The 18,956-nt window shown below is 48.9% G+C and overlaps 4 protein-coding genes across 4 annotated transcripts; 1 reads left to right on the forward strand and 3 right to left on the reverse strand.

Annotated features, from left to right (window-relative positions):
* Positions 1-45: 45 nt before the first annotated feature.
* RhiXN_10531 (Retrotransposable element Tf2 protein) lies at positions 46-2,473 on the reverse strand (the record flags this gene model as incomplete). Its single annotated transcript, XM_043330347.1, has 3 exons — positions 46-401; positions 455-1,941; positions 1,992-2,473. The coding sequence occupies 3 exons, from the start codon at positions 2,471-2,473 to the stop codon at positions 46-48; spliced, it is 2,325 nt and encodes a 774-aa protein (XP_043184444.1).
* Positions 2,474-2,505: 32 nt separating this feature from the next.
* Positions 2,506-3,693, reverse strand: RhiXN_10532 (Retrotransposon-derived protein PEG10; the record flags this gene model as incomplete). The annotated part of the gene is made up of 1 exon (XM_043330348.1): positions 2,506-3,693. The coding sequence occupies one exon, from the start codon at positions 3,691-3,693 to the stop codon at positions 2,506-2,508; it is 1,188 nt and encodes a 395-aa protein (XP_043184445.1).
* Positions 3,694-8,217: 4,524 nt separating this feature from the next.
* RhiXN_10533 (CHAT domain protein) lies at positions 8,218-11,073 on the forward strand (the record flags this gene model as incomplete). Its single annotated transcript, XM_043330349.1, has 4 exons — positions 8,218-9,525; positions 9,575-9,721; positions 9,768-10,235; positions 10,288-11,073. The coding sequence occupies 4 exons, from the start codon at positions 8,218-8,220 to the stop codon at positions 11,071-11,073; spliced, it is 2,709 nt and encodes a 902-aa protein (XP_043184446.1).
* Positions 11,074-13,258: 2,185 nt separating this feature from the next.
* RhiXN_10534 (uncharacterized protein) lies at positions 13,259-17,853 on the reverse strand (the record flags this gene model as incomplete). The annotated part of the gene is made up of 15 exons (XM_043330350.1): positions 13,259-13,355; positions 13,419-13,504; positions 13,560-13,646; positions 13,697-13,803; positions 13,840-13,854; positions 13,895-14,002; positions 14,053-14,151; positions 14,221-14,688; positions 15,979-16,258; positions 16,911-16,989; positions 17,050-17,135; positions 17,191-17,277; positions 17,335-17,550; positions 17,640-17,718; positions 17,780-17,853. 15 exons carry the CDS (start codon positions 17,851-17,853, stop codon positions 13,259-13,261), a joined length of 1,968 nt encoding a protein of 655 aa, XP_043184447.1.
* Between the last annotated feature and the right edge of the window lie 1,103 nt (positions 17,854-18,956).

Raw genomic sequence — 18,956 nt, forward strand, 5'->3', positions numbered from 1 at the left:
TGGCAAGTAATCTCTCTATCTAAAGTGTTGGTTGCAGTCTTCTGCTTATCCCCAAAGCCAGCACTGCCTCTTTAGGCATCTATCCCATTCTTCATTAGTCAGACTCTGACAATATCCTTCTGACTTGGGGAAACCCGTGATAAAATCATAGGAGATGGTATGGAACGGAAAGGGGGGAACCTCTAAGGGCTTCAAAGCTATCACTGGATTGTGAGCGCGTTGATTGGCTTGGCAGGTGGGGCAACATTCTACCCATTCCTTAGCGGATGACTTCATTCCTGGCCACCAGTAGTTGCAGCTCAATAGCTCTAAGGTTCTTTGTTGGCCAGGGTGGCCTGCTAGCGGGGAGTCATGAAATTCCCGTAGTAGTCGTTTCTTCAAGTTCTCCGCATCTGGGATGACTAATTTTCCTTGGTACCACAGGAGATCTTCTTCCCAATCGTAGTCCTTATACGCTTTCCTGATTGAGGGCGGGCGCTCTCTGCATCCTTGGTTAGGAATTGGATAATGGGTTCCAAGGAAGGGTCCTCTCTTAGTTTATTCCAAACTTCTGAGATGACTTCCATTTCTTCTTCCAAGGTATTGGCAAAGACCTCTGCTGGGAGCATGACTTCTGGTTCTGGGGGGTTGTCAACATAATCTGATCTCCTGGATAGGGCGTCTGGTTTGCCTGACTGTTTTCCTGGGCAATAATGTATCTCAAAGTTGAAGTTGCTCAGGAAGATTTGCCAACGCGCGTGCCTTCTGTTAAACGTCCGTGCCTGCATCCAATATTCCAGGTTCCTATGGTCTGTGAAAACCTGGATTGGTCTGTCCGTTGCTTCTAGGAAGATCCGCCATTCTTCTAATGCCTTGATTATGGCCAGGAGCTCCTTATTGTGAGTGTCATAATTAGCTTTGGCGCCGGAAAAAGATTTTGACATGTAGGCCACCGGGTGTAAGCGGTTGTCTTCCCCTCTTTGGCTAAGAATTGCTCCCATAGCTACTCCGGATGCATCTGTTTCCAGGTAGTAAGGAAGTTCAGGATTGGAGTGTACCAAGACCAGTGACTGGGTGACAAGGGATTTCAATTCCTGGAATGCTGCTTCTTCTAGGGTACCCCATGTCCAGGGGTTTTCTTTCCTTGTAAGGTTGTGCAAAGGGCGTGCAACAGAACTGAAATTAGGAATGAAACGGCGGAGGTAATTAACAAAACCTAGGAAGGCTTGGACCTGTTTGACAGTTCTGGGCATGGGCCAGGTGGTGACAGCCTCAATTTTCTTCTGATCCATGGAGAAACCTGCTGGTGAAATAACAATACCTAAGTAATCCACTGTGGTGACGTGGAAGTGGCACTTGGATAGTTTACAAAACAGTTGGTTCTTCATTAGCCAGGCTAGGACCTCTCTGACATGGGTTGGGTGGTCCTTGGGATTCTTGGAGAAGATCAGGATATTGTCCAGGTAGATGACAACAGTGACGTCAATAAGGTTGCGGAACAAGTTGTTCATAAAGTGTTGGAAAGCGGCTGGGGCGTTGGTGAGGCCAAAGGGCATTACTAAGTATTCAAATAACCCATACTTGGTTCTGAAAGCCGTTTTCCATTCATCACCTTCTTTAATTTGCACGTTATTGTAACCCCAGCGCAAGTCAAGCTTTGTGAAAATTTTGGCGTGCCGTAATTTGGCCATGAGGTTGTCCTGTCTTGGAAGGGGGTAGACATTTTTGTGGGTTACGTCATTCAACTTCCTGTAATCAACAACTAGCCAGAGAGATCCATCAGCCTTTTTTACAAACATGACCGGGGCGCCTGCTGAGGAAGTACTAGGGCGGATCTTGCCCGTTGCTAATTCCTCATCAATATGTTGTTTTAGCGCCTTTGATTCTGCATTGGTCATGCCGTATATGGGGCCAGGAGACAGTTTGGCATCCGGGACAAGGTCTATAGAGATGTCATACTCCCTATGTGGAGGGAGGACCTTAAATTCTTCTTTGCCAAAACCTTAGCAAACTCATGGTACTGAGGGGGTAGGTCTGCTAAAGGGTCTGAGTCTGCTTCTTCCTCGGAGGCAATTTGAACTTGTTCAGGGAATGTGACTAGTCCCTGTTGCCAATCAATAAGAGGAGCCTCTGCCGTTAACCATGTCATGCCTAGAATTGCCGGGGTGTTGCCAATGGGGCAAACAAGAAATGGGATGGAGTGGGTGTGGCCATTGGCCAAGACGGTGAGGTGAACCTGGTGCCAAATGCAACCAGTCTGAGAGATAGTACCATCTAACATTCTCACAACTTGTGGATTTTTGAGTTGGGTTTTTGGAATTTTATATTTTTCCACAATCAAAGGGGAGATAAAGTTCAAAGTGGCTCCTGAGTCAATGAGGGTTTTGAGGGGTTCTGCCAGGAATTTTTGGACGTATAGATCAATAAATAACAAGGGTTTCTTATTTGAATCTAGAGCAAGAGATACAAATTCAACACTATCTAAATTGTCCATTTTGGTTGGGGGCTTGGCAGCAGTCCTTGACTTTATTCTTTTCCCAATTCCTCCTCAGCTATCTTGGCAACCTCTTTGATAGTTGCTTTCCAGCCGTTAGGGCACTGTTTGATGCCATGCCCTTTTTGACTGCACTTGACACAAAGGCCTGACGCGCGGCGACGGTCCCTTTCCTCTGGGGTAACGTAATTAGGGTCTTCCGATAGGCGGACCCGTTGAGTGGTAGTGGTGGAGGTGGAGGCCGCTGTGACCAGGGACTTAGTGGGTGCCTTTTTTGGCCGGTTCTCCTTGTTCTCCCAACAGGTGTTGTCAATCTTGATGGAGGCGGCAAATATAGCCTCCAGTTTGTTGGGGATATTGTCATTGGTGGACAGGAGTTCTTTAACCTTCCAGTGAAGGCTGCGTGTGAATTGGGCAATGTACGCCTCTTCATTCCAGTCAAGTTCTGCCATAAGATTGCGGAACTTGGTGACGTACTCAGACGTGGTGGTGGTCTGAGTAAGCGCAGCAATTTTCCTGGCGGCCGCCCGCTTTGCGTCTGGATCTGCAAAGGCTTCTTTGAATTTGGCCGTTAAGGCCGGGATGGTGGTTGGCGGGTTACCCTTGCCCTTGATGATTGCCCCTATGAGGGGAAGTGCCCAATCGGCTGCCTTGTCTGTCATGTGGTATAGTATCCACACAACCATCTGCTCTTCTTTGTCAAATTGGTCCCTATGAAGGGCAACCCAGAGCATCATCCAATCAAGCCATTGAGTGGCCTTCCTTCCCCTAGTGTCCCCCTTGTAGGGATTGGGTAATTCCATTTTGGGCCGTTTTACTGAGGACCCGGAATCAAAGGGGGTGAGGGAGCTGAGGGAGCGTTTAGGCGTTCCCATAGGCTCCTTCTTGGGGGTTCTTCTTGGCTCCTCTTCTTCCTCAGAGTCAAACCCTGTGCCTCTTGATGGCCTAAATGGGGCCTTGAGTCCAGGCCTAACCGTACCTGGAGTGTTGGTTTCCCCTCCTGTGTGGGTTGGAGGGGTGGTAGGCCCAGTCGATGGGCCAGGCTGGGTTTGTTTCCCTTGGTCCTTGTTGCCAAGGAGGTTGGCAGATTCCTTGCATATGGCTTTAAGCTCCGCAAGCTGTTGGCCTTGAGATGAAATTTGGGCTTGCAAGGACCCAACTTGGTTTGTGAGGGCAAGGATAGCCTCAAGGAGAGCGGCAGTGGTCGGCTCCAGTTTCATTCTGGGCAGGTCTTGCGGAGCGGGAGATGTGCTGCAAGAGGGTGGTTGGGAGTGGGCTGGAACAGAACGACGGGAGGAGCGACTAGAAGGACGGGAGTAGGGGTGAGGGACGCCAGAGCGTGTGGATGGAATAATGAAACGGCGTGGGGGGAATGGGTGCCTGATACAGGACTTATGAGCGGTTTTTGCGCAAGATGTTATTTGCTAACTCCTTGCGTCAAGCACCTAGCGTTGAACAATCCCTACAGCAAATCAGCAGATCTGGCAATTGTGATATGTGCGGGTTTTTTGCAAGCGGGTGTTTCAGCTGTCTAGGAGCGCTACTTGCAGAGTTCTGGCAAAACTCGTGGTATGCGGGCAATCAGAGCCTGTCAGCCTTATAGCAATTTGGTACTACATGGGACCAACGCTAGTTTGATTATTAATAGCAAAAGGCGAGTCCGTTCACGTGATTTCCCTCGTGCTAGTACTGGAGGTCCTCTTGGTGTCAATCAAAGCCTACAGAAAGTTGATTTTACAATGTTGTGACCCAACTGTAAGGTTGGTCACACGCTAGTGGGTTGGGCGCTTGGGGCCGTACTACTACAAACAAGGCTATACAACTACTATCTAAGGCTATACTAAGGTTACGTAAGGTAACCGTCTACTTGACTAAACTACTGGCAAGGGGGGCTTAGCCCTGGAGGTGTGGTGAGCGCAATAAAGGGTGAGCTTCTGAACTACTAAGGGCCGGCTACTTAGCTGGCTGGGGATGATCCTCCTCAATGGTATGAGACAAGGTAAAATCGACTTGGTGTTCCCAGTTGATTTCCCTGCTGTATATATAGACAAAGCGCACTATCTACATGGTCTGTGCGCGTGAGAGAAAGAAGTACAAAAGACAAATGGGAAGCATGCTGCGGGGGGCTGCGCAGAAGCGTGGATACTTCTAAGCGCCCTTGGCACGGCATCTCGGCGCGGCATCTCGGCATAAAAGCGCCGAGATCACGTGATTGAAAAAGTAAAGATAAAGAGTCCGTAAAAAATACTAAAAATAATAGAAAAAATAGGCGAATCCAATGGTATAATTCTTGAGGGTGTAACAGTGCAGGCATGATGTGGAACGGGTTTTCTGCAAGCGGGTGGATCTGCTGACTAGTTCCGCTGACAAAGGGTGCAGTGACCAGTGGTATGCAGACAATTAGAATCCGTCTGCCTTGTAGCAATTTGGTACTAGGTGGGACCAACGCTGGTTTGATTATTAACAGCAAAAGGCAAGTCCAATCACCTGATTTCCCTTGTGCTAGTACAGGGGACCTTCTTGTTTGTTGGATCTGAGTAGAGTGTGCTTTGTGGGCACGGTTTGCAACCAACTTAAGGTCAATTACCTAGTGTCCTAGATGTCCTTAAGGGGCATCAAGGCAGCGGGCGCTTGCAGCCGTAAGTAACTAAGTATACCACGTAAGGCGGCGGAAGTACTACCTACAATAACTAACTATCTAAGTACAATGGCCAAGGCCGTAAGGGCGGTGGCAAGCTAAGTAACTGCAATGAGAAAGCCGCTTAAGGCAACAAGTACAGGTGGTGGAGACTAAGTAGTTACTGGCCTAAGGCCTTGTACAATGTAGGGATGCAACAAGAGGTAATTGACCTGGGTGTTACCATGGTTGGTTGGCCTCCTTATATATTACAAGGGTGGACTAATTACAAATACATGATGTGCAATATTGTATCAAATAAGAACCCCGCTCCGCAGTTGGTCTTACTCATGCATATGTGTCACTGACATGTCATGATGACGTCATAGGTGGAGGTGGCTACATGTGCTGAGTAAGCGCGGATGGGGATGTGGCTTGGCGCTTAGTGTATGATATAAGCGCCAATGTCATGTGATCAAAAATGTTGTCCGTTCAACTTTGTTTAAATTCAAGAAAATGGGAATAAATTCCCTGGTATGGAGTGTGTCTACAACAGAATGCCAGAACTCTCCCTTCATTATATACATCATACAGAACAAGGGAGCTGTAAAGTACAAAGGAGAACAATGGAATACATACTACAAAGGTATGGGTAACTAAGAGAACAATAGAACAATGCAATTAAGGACATATGGTAACTAAGTAACCAGAGGACAAAGCTAACAGGCTAAACAAAGGGACCATTCACATTCCATGTTGATTGCTCTGCCAGGGGAGTCCTGCATGGCCTGTGGTCATGTTGGGAACATCCCCTGGTCCATATAATTTGTAAAATTTAGATAAAATGATAATAGAATATTAGGGTATCTGTGTCCATGCCTCTTGGGTCATGACAGTATTGGCGTATTTGCCATTTGGTCTTGACCAGGCCAGGAACCAAATTCCTGGTGCACACAATTTGTTTGTTGTAGATGACATCTCTCTGAAGCTGACTCAACTGACTTGCCTTGACTCTTGTAGTATAATAGCAAATGATAGCTCCGGCCTTGGTGTTCAACAATCAATCATTTCCCCCTCTTGGGTTCACTTGAATAGTTTCTCCAAGAGCTTATGGATTGACTAGCAAATAACAAATTTTGCTGATTTATCCCACTTGTGAAAATACAACAAAATGTCAGACATATCATGATAGACCAGCCTGTGCCCAGTATCAATATACATAAATAGCGGTTTGTCAACTTAACTCCTGTCACAATTGTCAGCATTATAGTTGGTGCATTGTACACATACATAGCCACCCTGCTATTGCTGCTTCAACAGTTGCTCCAGGGACCTACTAGCATGTTAGTCCGCAATTGCATTGATAGGAAGGTTGAGCAGGCAGTATTTTCCTGAAGCAATGGATAGCAGATGACAGGCACCAGTATAAAGCATACGCAGTTTGGAGTTTTGGAAACAAGTTCTGTTGAACCAAGTAAAACAGACAGCTCAAATGTAGATAATGCAGTGTATATAAAGCAAAACTGAGCTTCAAAGGTGATGATTGATAAGTAAATGAACAAGGAAAAAATTCACTGAGGTTTGAGCAGTCTGAATCTATTGTTTATACTGCGTATACAGAGAAAATTCAAAGATAGAATCCATGAGTACATGCAAATGAGAAGGTAAGGGACAATAGACAGGGAGAAACAGTTGGTAGTCTAAAAGTGAGAGAACAATTGTGCAGGACATTGTTGACGCATAGTTGCTGGGACAAGCAACTAAGTGTTATGTTCAACAAGTTCCAATCCTTGCACATCTCATTGGTTGATCAAAAAAAAATTACCAAAATCACAAGACATGCCTTTGCCTGAAGAGAAGCGGTGGGCAATAGTGGGCATGTGTCCTGCAAGGCAGTTGCTGTGCAAAGCAGCTGTAGAGAATCTGAATCTTGTTCCAATCTTGTGTTCTGGGACTCCTATGTCTCACCAAGTTGACTCTGTACCACACGCACATCATTTGGTACATGTTTCTAGAAAATCTGTTGACCAAACTCACAATATTCAGCACGTAGCTAGGTGTCAAAGAAAAGATTGCAGTGGCGTCAAGAGGGAAGTGAGAGTTTGCTGCTTTGTTCTTGTCATAAGGTGGGTTGTAAAACACCCTTGCGTACTAGTGCTCTAGTGTTTGCATATGCTACCCAATTAGAGCGGAGCAAATTAGCTATTGCCGCATGCTCAGACCAAGTCAAGTCTGATAGTGCTGTTCTACCGGGAGCGCCAATTTGTTGGTAAAAGCGGCCATACGCCGTGTGTTTGCCATGAGATTGTCTTCTATAGCTCAGGGTGTGTTCTGGCCATTCTGGGGCTCATGAATCAAAGACAACATAGTTGATTAACATGAACAAATGAAGGCCTCTGGCAGTTAATGAGCGCAGGTTGGGTTGATCTTTAAAAGGAAACGCCTTGAGAAACAAGTAAAAAATCCAAGAGCAGGATCCACGTGATGACAAGCGCGAGCGCCGCTAGCATCAAATCTTTGCACAGCCCAAGGGGTCTCAGCACTGCTTGTAATGCATGGACACAGAATACGAGCACCGAATATCTACCTGTCACCGACAGACATGGTGCTGTGCTAAAGAGCAAGCAGAGGACCCACGAGGAACAGACAAAATGGCTACACGACTCGTATGGGCTCGGCAAGCACCGCCGTTGCCGCACCCACCCAACTCAACCCCGCCTAAACAATAGTTCGAGCCACTACATCTTCTCGAAACGGCAGCAAGTGTCGACCACTAAGAATAGACCATAAGGTTAGCACATCCAATCCGACCGCTAGTAGTTGTAGATGCGCATGGCGCTGAGTCATTCACCCAGTAAGCGGAATATTGAGAGAAAGCGACCCAAGGGCTTTTAGCAGAACAACGAGCAAGACGTCTGAGACTACCAAGTGAGTAGAACTTTGCTATCCCCATCAGTCTTGTACTTTAGCTGAAGGACTGCACACCTCGGGTGCAGATAAGTACATAGCCTAGTGAACGACAACAGACCTGACAGCTAGTGAGTAAAGGAGCACTAAGGTACCGATCCTCAGATGGATAGCCCAGGCGAGTGTCAGAACTGGTATGATACGCTTCACCTATTTGCTCATGAAAGGCGGAGCAGATCATGAAGACCTACACGAACAGGCAGAATCCTGCCTCGCTCGGTTTCGACGGTTCGGAAACCTAGACGATATAGACAAGGCAATCGAATATGGGGCTCGCGCCCTAGATTTGACACCCAGTGGACATCCAAGCATGTCGTCGCGAATTAGCTGGCTTGGAGTGTACTACGACGAACGGTATCGGCGACTTGGGAACTTGGACGACATAAACAAGTCAATGGAATGCGGTGTCCGTGCGCTTGAACTAGTTTCGGAGAACGATCCAGAACTGTCAGTACTGCTGGGCAATATGGGGATATCCTATGGGATGTGCTATACACGCATAGGGCGAGTGGAAGACCTAGGGAAATCGATCGAGTACTCATCCCGCGCACTTGCCCTCACCCCCGACGGCCATCCTCACCTGCCGCGCCGAAATTCTGCTCTAGGAGTGGCATACACCCATCGATATCGACGCATGGGAGATCCAGCCGACCTCGAGAAATCCATCGAGTACAAGTCTCGTGCGCTCGATCTCACTCCCGACGGCCATCCTGACCTGCCACGCCGGCATGCTGCTCTAGGAGCGTCATACACCCATCTATATCGACGCATGGGAGATCCAGCCGACCTCGAGAAGTCTATCGAGTACAAGTCTCGTGCACTCGCCCTCACTCCCGACGGCCATCCTGACCTGCCACGCCGGCATGCTGCTCTCGGGGGATCATACAGCGATCGATATCGACGCATGGGAGAGCTAGCCGACCTCGAGAAGTCGATCGAATGCGACTCTCGTGCACTCGCCCTCACTCCTGACGGTCATCCTGACCTGCCACGCTGGTATGCTGCTCTAGGAGTATCATACAGCGATCGATATCGACGCATGGGAGATCCAGCCGACCTCGAAAAGTCGATCGAGTACAAGTCTCGTGCACTCGCCCTCACTCCCGACGGCCATCCTGACCTGCCACGCCGGCATGCTGCTCTAGGAGGGTCTCACACCGATCGATATCAACTCATGGGAGAACTAGCAGACCTCGAGCAATCCGTCCAATGCTATTCCCGTGCACTCGCCCTCACTCCTCACGATCATCCCGACCTGCCCACCCGGCATTTTGACTGGGCTACATCCTGTCATCACCAGTATCAGCTTAACGCTCATCCATCCCACCTAGCAGCCTCTCTCCACTCTTTCCGCAAAGCGTCTCACTTATCCGCTGCTTCTCCCCGCGACGTGTTCCACAACGCCTTTCGCTGGGCAAAGCTCGCATCCGACCATACCTACCTCAACCCAATCGAAGCTTTCCGCATAGTCAGCACCTTTTCCCCACTTCATCTGGCTCGGCGCCACTACCGCTCAGCGATACCATGACCTCTCATCGGCCGACAGTGTCGCCGTACGAGCTGCCTCTGCTGCTATTCGTTCGTCTGAGCACAGTCTGGCACTCGAGTGGCTCGAGCATGCACGCTGTATCGTCTGGAGCCAGACCCTCATGCTGCGGTCTCCTGTAGGCAGCCTTACACCATCCGACCCACTTCTTGCCAGTCCTCCAGTCAGTTGCACAGCAACTCCATCATGCAAGCTCTGGCCTCCCGTCTCCCGACTCCACTGTATTCCTTCCGGAACATCGCCATCGGTTAGCAAGGGAGTACAGCGACTTGCTGGCTCAAGCACGCAGCCTATCCGGGCTTGAGCTCTTTCTTCAGCCGGCAAAGGCCGATGACCTGATCCGGGCTGCTCGGTACGGGCCTGTGGTCGTCGTCAACTGCCATCAATCTGACTGCGACGCCCTTGTGATCTTGCCTGGCCAGGTTCATATCCGTCATCTCGCTCTGCCTAACTTCACCGAGGTTAAGGCACAGCGTGCTCGCTCTGAGATAGAACGGATGCTGCGAATCAAGGGACTGCGGGAGCGCGGGTTCCATCTGATGAACCCTCCGCCTGATCCAGATGTTGGAGCTGTGCTCGCCGGTCTCTGGAAAGACCTGGTCAGACCAGTGCTTGACCACCTGGGATATCTGGTGCGTCCAGAAAAGTACACAACACGCATACATACTAAAGCTCGTTATGTAGGACGATCCCACGAACGACCTCCCTCATGTCACATGGTGTCCCACTGGTGTGTTGTCATTCCTGCCCTTACATGCCGCCGGAGACTACGACCAGCCACGGTCGCGAGTGTTTGACTACGTCATATCCTCATACACTCCCACTCTCACTGCTCTGCTGTCCTCTGCGCCCACCGTCGCCAACCGCCCCCCTCAGGTACTTGCCATTGGTCAAGCAGCTACACCAGGTCGTAGCCCATTGCAAGGCACCGTCAAGGAGCTCGAGTATCTCCGGACTCATGCACAAAGTAGACTGGCGTACGCAGAACTCACAGACAGTCAAGCCACGACCGTGGCCGTGCTCGATGCAATGGAGCAGTACGACTGGGTGCACCTTGCCTGCCACGCACACCAGAATGTCGATGATCCGACAAAAAGTGGGTTCTTTCTGCATGACGGCACTCTCGACCTGGCCGCCATCACTCAGCGGTCGTTCAGAAACAAGGGTCCTGCCTTCCTGTCCGCATGTCAAACCGCCACAGGTGACGCGAAGCTACCCGACGAAGCGATCCACCTTGCGTCTGGGATGCTGATGGCAGGGTATCCGAGCGTGATTGCGTCGATGTGGTCTGTGGTGGACGAGGACGCACCGTTTGTGGCTGATAAGGTATATGGGCGGCTGATGAAGGATGGAAAGGTGGGAAACGGAGAGGCAGGAAAGGCGCTACACGAAGCAGTTGCGGGGCTGCGCGAGAAGGTTGGGGAGAAGGAGTTTGGGCGGTGGGTGCCGTATATACACATAGGGTCATAGCTCTGCCAAACCGGCTACACAAGCGCGCAATCCAAGTACATGAGACCATTCGCGTTTCTTTGTCTGCATTTTGCAATCACTTTGACTTGATTCATGAACCGACATCTTTCTTTTATTTGTTCTCGGAGGTACTTAGGGCAGCCCCAGTGCCAAGGTGTGTATCAACACAGTGCGTTCTATTTTCTCTTTGTTCTGTAGTGTATTGTGAATTCCAAACAGCCAGAGCTTTCGACAATACCCTTTTCGTGTTTACGAGATGTAAACGCTCGCTTTACTTTGTGCCTTCCATAGATTGTCTAGAAGTTGCACGAAATCTCTGTCCTTATTTCCCATTCTGCACTTAAATTTGCAATTTTGGTGAAGATAAAGTTGACTATGAATTACTATGCAATATATCCGGAAGACCAATATAGAATTAGCGACTGGTAGATGATGAACAATGTATCAAGAGGCTGTGCTATATAAATGCCTCACAGAGACGACAAAAGCATACCCGATTAAACGTAGGAAATCGCACAACTATGCAATTTTAAGTTTGAGTCGATAAACTTTTAAAACATAATACCGACTTGGCCTTGGGAGTTTTGTAGCCGCTCCCGCCAAAGGTAAAGTGTAAATTATAAGTGATTGATAGAATACTGTACTATACAGAGATGTCGTCCCGAATGAGAGCGGGTGGGAAATCTGGCGCGGAGCGTGCAGATGGGAACTGGGGCACCGAGACGCGAGTGTGACTCCAGGGTCGGGTAGCCATCCGCCACAGGAATGGAGGGTGGTGGATGAGTAGAGATGAAGCAATATGTGTGTGAGTAACTGCATCTTAGGGATAGTGGGCGGGAATGAAATGTATGTGCACAAGGTAAGCGCACGAAACGGTACAGGTATGAAAGGCGATAACAAATGCGACCCGTGTTTTTTAATACCATTTATTACTCGGGCCCGAGCACGGTCGGACACCAAGGCTACATAGAGCATATCCACTTACATACAAAAGAACAGGAAATAGATAGGTACAGGGGGAGAACACACAGAACTCATGCGACCCATATAAGTACGGGCGGCCCTACGCGCCCTGCGGCCAAGTCCAGGCTTATAACTCTCCGCGGGCTCCTAAACTCACTCCTACAGCCCATGTCGTCAGTTGCGAACTCTTGGACACCCGTGCATACATGTAGGAGAACTTCCTCTCCTCATGGCATCAACCTTTTTTACGCCGTGTTTTTTTCCTTTGTGTAGAGCTTTGAGCTCATGGTGTATTCAAATTCTAATATACAAAACACCTGGCTATCATTTATACTGTCGCCAGTGCCATATACACACAGCTGAATTGAACGGTCAGTCGTTCATTGAATTCATACCACTTGTCCTGTTCGTCGGACCTCTCATGAGTGTATCAACGCTTCCTTTCGAATTCCTCTAATTTACGCTCAACTGAGTCCGTGGTCTATGGTCTTTGTTGTGTATATATGCGTATATACGGCTAAAAATGACTATGCTGAGATCGGAAATGTGACGATATCGAACACTTGCTCGTACTAGCGCCGGGGTCCCATCATGTTGTCTTGAGTTCGCTCAAAAGCACACTGGTCACGGATCAGCTATCGCATATCAGGGCCACTGCAACCAAGAGCGGGACAACACAGCCGGAGCCAACTGAGCCAACGCTCTGCCAATTCCTATCAACATCCAGCCTGCTCTTCTGTAATAATATATATTGTTAGCCGCCTCTTTGTTGCCGTCGATCAGGTCGAGAATAAACTTTCTTTTGCAAACGATGGTTTCAAAGTTTGATTGATGTCTCTATCGTCAAACGCCCCTTTATAAACGATTGCTTCGATCTGTTTTGGGTGGGTTGACGGGCCCGCTTTTAACTTGACAACGACGTTCAAAGTCCGATGGCACCTGGGTTACCCAGGTGAGCCCAGTTCACGTGAGACTGGTTCGCATGCGATCATACCGTCTTCTGAGCATGTAATTCAATCGCATCCACTCGCTCGCACCGACTTGCTCAACCCAAAGAGACCATTTAACTACATTACTCAGAATACGACAAGTCTTGAACCAATCCATCGAATTGAATGAAGTAAAACTTAATAAGCTATATAAATAAAACGAGCGGCATAGAGTTAATGCAAAAAACCCAGTCCTCAAATCGATAATCCTCAATTCTAAAATTCCCGCTCGGCTAGTAGGCACCGCACACCGCGAGGTTGTTGTACACGCCAAGACCGTTCGAGTAGGCGTCCTTGCCCTGGAGCCATCCGTTCAGGAACTGATGGAGGCTAGATGGGAAACAAGAGCTTAGAACTCGATGATAGAGTGAGGTTGTATATATATGTACGCACTAGTCAAGGTTGTTCTGGCACCTGCAGCAGGCGGACCAGCGGGCAGCGGTAGCCGAGTCAATAGTCATGCCGTCGACCCAGCCGTTCTACGAGTGCATGTGGTTAGCACAAGACCGATCGGGCAAAGAATAACCCACGCACGTATGATCCAATTGCCTTCAAAACATTTCCGCCATTGGCATCAACTTGGCCCTTCAGGTACCTGGCACCAGTATGGATGTTGAACCACTAAAGGACTATCAGTAAACCGATCAAATCCGGCAATGACGATGACTTACAGGATCCCTGCAGTTGCCGCCAGGGGCTCCAGCGCACTTCTCATGTGTGATCTGCATAAGACCTTGCTCTCCTCCACCGCCCACAGTATCCTTGTTACAACTCGATTCTTGCATCATGATTGATCAATCATGATCGCAGGCACTAAGATCAAAGGACCCTCAGATATATTGAGATCGGTTGAACCTGGTTAGACTCACAGCCAGTCTCCCCAGAAGCGTCGTCAATGGCATCCCAGTACTGCGCGCAGTTCTTGAAAATGCTGTTTCCACTCGCCAACTCGGCCCCGAGGTCCTTGTACCTAAGATCTACGCTCTGGTAATCAGCACAACTCTCGACGAATATCGACCATATTTACCGCCAACCGTTATGTAAGGAGGCCTCCAACCTCCAGTATTGACACCACAGTTGAGGAAATCTTGAGAACCATTCGGTCCAGAAGTCTTGGTGACATCCGCTGTGATTTAAAATAAAATAAGAATCATATTTAACGGCTGTTCGATTGGTTATAATATGATACACTTACAAGTTGCACCAACATCACCGCATCCATTCGACTTGACCTTGATCAAGTCCCCGGAGCCTCCACTGGTCTTCGCGGCAGGGATGGGTTCGGGAGAAGGCTCCGGAGCTGGCTCCGGAATAGTAACGGGGGCAGGAGAGGCGGCGGGGGCAGGCTCCGGGTTCTCAGGAGCAGGGGCAGGGGCGGGAGCAGCAGAATCAGGGGTTGCAGATGGCGAACCCGTGTACTTGGGCTTGCAACGCCTGTACATTTGGCCGCCGGACTCGCGGCGCATCTGAGCACGGGAAGCATGCAGACGAGCATGGACATGGGAGACGCCGGCAGCATACGAGGGCGCTTCGATAGCGACGGCTACGGCAGACGAAGCCAATAGTGCAACAAGAGAAATAGGAGCGACGGTCTTCATGACGGTAGTGAGCGGCGGTGGGTAGGCTGGAAAACGAGAAAAAGAGACTCGGCTTGAAAAGTAGACTGAAGGGGAAGTTAGAAAACACCATGTGCCATTTATAGCTTCTCGTTTCGCGATTTGTTACTCATGTGCGCTTCGTGTTCGATCGAGCATGGACGCCTTGGAATCGCTTGGCGATGCGCCACTTTATGTAATTCTGCTGTTGTTGACGAACAATTAACCGGCAAATTAACCCCCTGCTCTTTTGCTTTCGGCAACCATATGTCCGATATACGCGCGAGACTGGAGAAAATGCCTCGCATAAGAACAGAGCGGCGTCGCTGCGCAAGAGCTACGAGACAGGGCAATGGGCGTTGGGATAACTTGGCCAGACGAGGTGTGCATGTGCCTGGTCTTTTGCCGCAGATCACCTTCTAGTGCATCAAGCGCCGAGCGCTATGACACCAAGAAGGCACCTGTCACCAACTTCCTTTTGCATCTCAGGCTCCTTGTATGCGCTAATGGTTGAAATTAGAGTTCACGAAGAGGTATACATACTCAGGACTCTGGCAGATGGTTAGGCACCCTTTTTTCCCCCCCTCATAATATGGGTGGAGCTCAATGCAAACGTTGTGTCCCCCAGAAACCATCATCGGACGGCCTTCAACGTGAACCTGCGAGATAGACTAACACTCTGTATATATACGTAACTCGAGCGAACACACCCTTGTCAAGGCAGGTGTTCACGATGAATTGTTCAGTCTTCGAATCACATTCCTTCTATTATTTTAATTGGACCCCCCCCCCCCACGGTTCCATCCAACAAGGGCTTCATCGGCCGTGGACAGCCCTCATAAATCAGTCAGATTAGATCCTAGCAACAAGTGCCGTATTAATTTTGTAATTTGGTGTCATGCGTTATATTCACTTTTGTTGGTCATCGTAATTAGCATTCGCAATGACGTTGTCATCGAATGTTTTGACTATCGTTGGTTGTGTTGATTTCCGTATAATAGAACATCATAAGAAGAGATCATACTCATACATCTATGTCTCTCAAGACAGATTCCATGCCTTAACATACATCTCGGACCAACCAACGACCAGCGTGGCGCATGGGATTACAGCAACCCAATGCACATGCATACCACTTGCATCACGACATAAATTCGAGCTCGGTCCGACCATGAACCAACTCAGCGAACCCTTGGCTTAGAGACGCGCATTACCCACTACCCATCAATATCACACCTGAGCCCGACCACATCTGGACCAGTAAATGCACTATTCTGAAAACTCCCAAAAATCGGTGTATTCGAGGCTCGGGTCCCTGCAGATTTTTTTTTGCGTTTGTGTATACGTGTGCGGCGTACCACGAAAGCTAATGGTGACGCCGGCGTCGATCAATACGCCTTTAGAAGCCAAGTCAAGTTTTGGATCGCGGTTCTTCTTTTGGGAAATCACCCGCGGGTCCGAGTCGACAGCTGCTGTTGGGTCCTTTTGCTCCTTGGACTTGTCGGGGGAACACTTTTTGTTGTCAAAATGGCTGTCGATCCTGTTCGGTTCGAGATGAAAATAGGCGACTGTCGAGCCACTTCTTTGCTTTTGAAAGTCGACAGAACGAAAGTGATTCTTGGACGCGTATATAGTGATCTACGACGGTCAGGTAGTATTTAGCCACAAGGCCTCATATCAGTTTGATGCCGATGAACCGAACTAATAGATCGCACAAGTTAGGCAATCACGATCATACGCCCTGGATTTTTTGCGATGGCCCTATATCGATCCCTGCACAATACAAGCAATCGGCGCTTGGATCGGGATAAGTTACTGGTACTGTATGAAGATCGACATTTATGGTAATATTATGGATCGTCAGGGCTGGTGAGTCTCTCATCATAATATCGCGAGAAGCTCCCTGCGTCCGACCCAGGGATACCCTTCGAGTGCGCATCAGCCCCTCTCGGGCCCCATCGTGTGGTAAGCAATTTTTGAGACGCCATGGATGACCGTACTTGCGAGTCTGCTCCCCAAAGCAATCAGGTTCAGTTCAACATATGATATCATGGTATATTTATATACAGCACACCATAGCGTCGTGTGAGGCATTCATTTCGTAAATAACCATAGGTGAGTTATGGAACTACCAGCTCCGAATAATTCAGTAAAAGTGATAAATAAGCAATATACCCCCAGGTCCCCTTTTCGAGTTCAAATCTCCCAAGTCATCAAGCGAAATAAATCAATTCGTCGGCGCAGGAGCTGGTGCGGGTGATGAGGTAGTTGGTCGTGGCTGGTCGCATACTCGTAGATTGAAGTAAGATCCGAGATTGGCAGCATAGGCATCGACACCTTGGATCCATCCATTGCACATTTGGTGGATGCTGAAATACGTTTTACGGGTTTAGTAATGACAAGTCGAAAAGGACGTAAGCTCGACTCACTAGTCTAGGTTCTGTTGGCATCGACAACAAGATGTGTTGGCAGCAGCGGTAGCAGCGGGAACGGTCATTCCCTCATACCATCCGTTCTAATCCCGGTGACAGTTAGTTATCAAATCAGCGCCGAATAGACTAGCAACTCACATATGCTCCAATGGTATGCAAAATACTACCATTATGCCTAGAAAGTTCACCAGCGAAATAGCCAATAGCTGTACGAATGTTAAAATCCTACCAAACCCCACATATCAATACCTGCTTCAGCATGTTGCACGGCTCCGCACTTACCGGGTCTCGACAATTGCCGCCCGGTGCTCCACCGCATTTGTCCGGTGTGATCTGCATCAATCCTTGTTCATCTCCTCCACCTATTGTCTCCGCATTGCACCCCGACTCCTGGTTTGCAAACGATGCGATCAGAATCGCCGGAACTATTGAAGAAAACGTGCTCAAGTCAGTCAAAAGTTCTTCCTGCTGTCCAGTGTCCACCGAGAGGCCTCGGATCTACGATACGAGCATATCCGCGGCGCATGGAGGGGCGCTGTAGGACACAGGCTTACGTACCTTTGAACATGTCACTGTATTTGTAGAACAAGGGGAAGTATTGCTCGCATCGTGTAAATGGCGAGTTTGGCATCTTCGATGCCGCCTCGAGATCCTTCGAGATGATATCTAATGGAGTGGTCTAAGTCAAGGCTGCCCCTATCCGGCTCTGGAAAATATCCAAGCGCACCTTTGATTGAGAATCTCGGAGGATGCCATCCTCGGGTCGTATTCAACCCACAGCTGAGCAGGCTTGAGAGCCATTAGGACCTGCAAACCTTGTGGTGTTTACTGGAAATAAAATTAGGGTACCAATTTAAAGGAATCATAGTTGAGAGTCATACAGGTTGCTCCAATAGGTCCACAGTTAGGATCCAGTGCGAAACCTGCCTCTTTTTGTTGGTAGAATTGGGTCTCCAGATCTCGTGGAATTAGTGGAACTGCGATCCCGACTGTGGTCGTCCCCAGAACGACCAAGCTCAGAATAGATCCCAGTGAGAACGAACCATTCCTTTTCGTCAAGAGAACAATAGTATCAAGTCGAACAAACACTTGGAGAGAATCTATAGCGTTCAGTGAAGCTTTTCTAAAGTAATTAGGAGGGGAGAGTTCGTCTAGGTCGTAAAGGAAGGGGGGGCTGATCGTCCTCTGTAGTTGGTCCTTGCCAAACTTATCTTGAGCTAGGTCGAGGCAACGTGCTGGGGGCGCAAGATCACCACACGCCCACGCTGTGTGCGCAACTCATTTATAACAGTGAGGCCGAAGAGAAAAAAACGTGGCCATCCAGGGCAGCCGGAGAGCTTGATTTTTCTTTTCAGGGCAACACCGGCGGGTTACATTGGCAAGAAGCCTCAAATTGCCTCGTGGCTGGCTGCGCGGTGGAGCGGGAAGAGAAAAATAGTGGGAAAGAAGCAAATACCTCGATGGATCGATCACGTGCGCTATGTGGAGCGACGAGGAAAATTGAGAACTCAGGTCGGGATCATGGAAATTTAACTTGCGGTGCTAGGGTGCTACATGTCAAGTCTGCATGAATATGTGCAGCGTTTGGGACATTGCTGACCGAAACTCGGATCGATCCACCTGGGGGTAAATGAGATAACCTTCGTGCCTCGAGGTGCAAAATGCAATGAAGATATGTATATAGATATATAAAACTATCACATCGAAGCGTTGGTTTGTGTATGGCATAGCGTGGAACGTCAACTGTGATGATGTACAGGTATAAATTCGGCAATACCCACATGGGTTCTATCGCGGATGTTTATACATGTGTTCTCGTTTAAGTACACGAGGTTCTCAACCTCTTTATCTATTTTCTTTGGCACCGCGATTCAATCCACTTGCTGGCCCTACCTGTTGGAGCT

Source organism: Rhizoctonia solani, chromosome 11, assembly GCF_016906535.1.
Source record: "Rhizoctonia solani chromosome 11, complete sequence".
Lineage (NCBI taxonomy): Eukaryota > Fungi > Basidiomycota > Agaricomycetes > Cantharellales > Ceratobasidiaceae > Rhizoctonia > Rhizoctonia solani.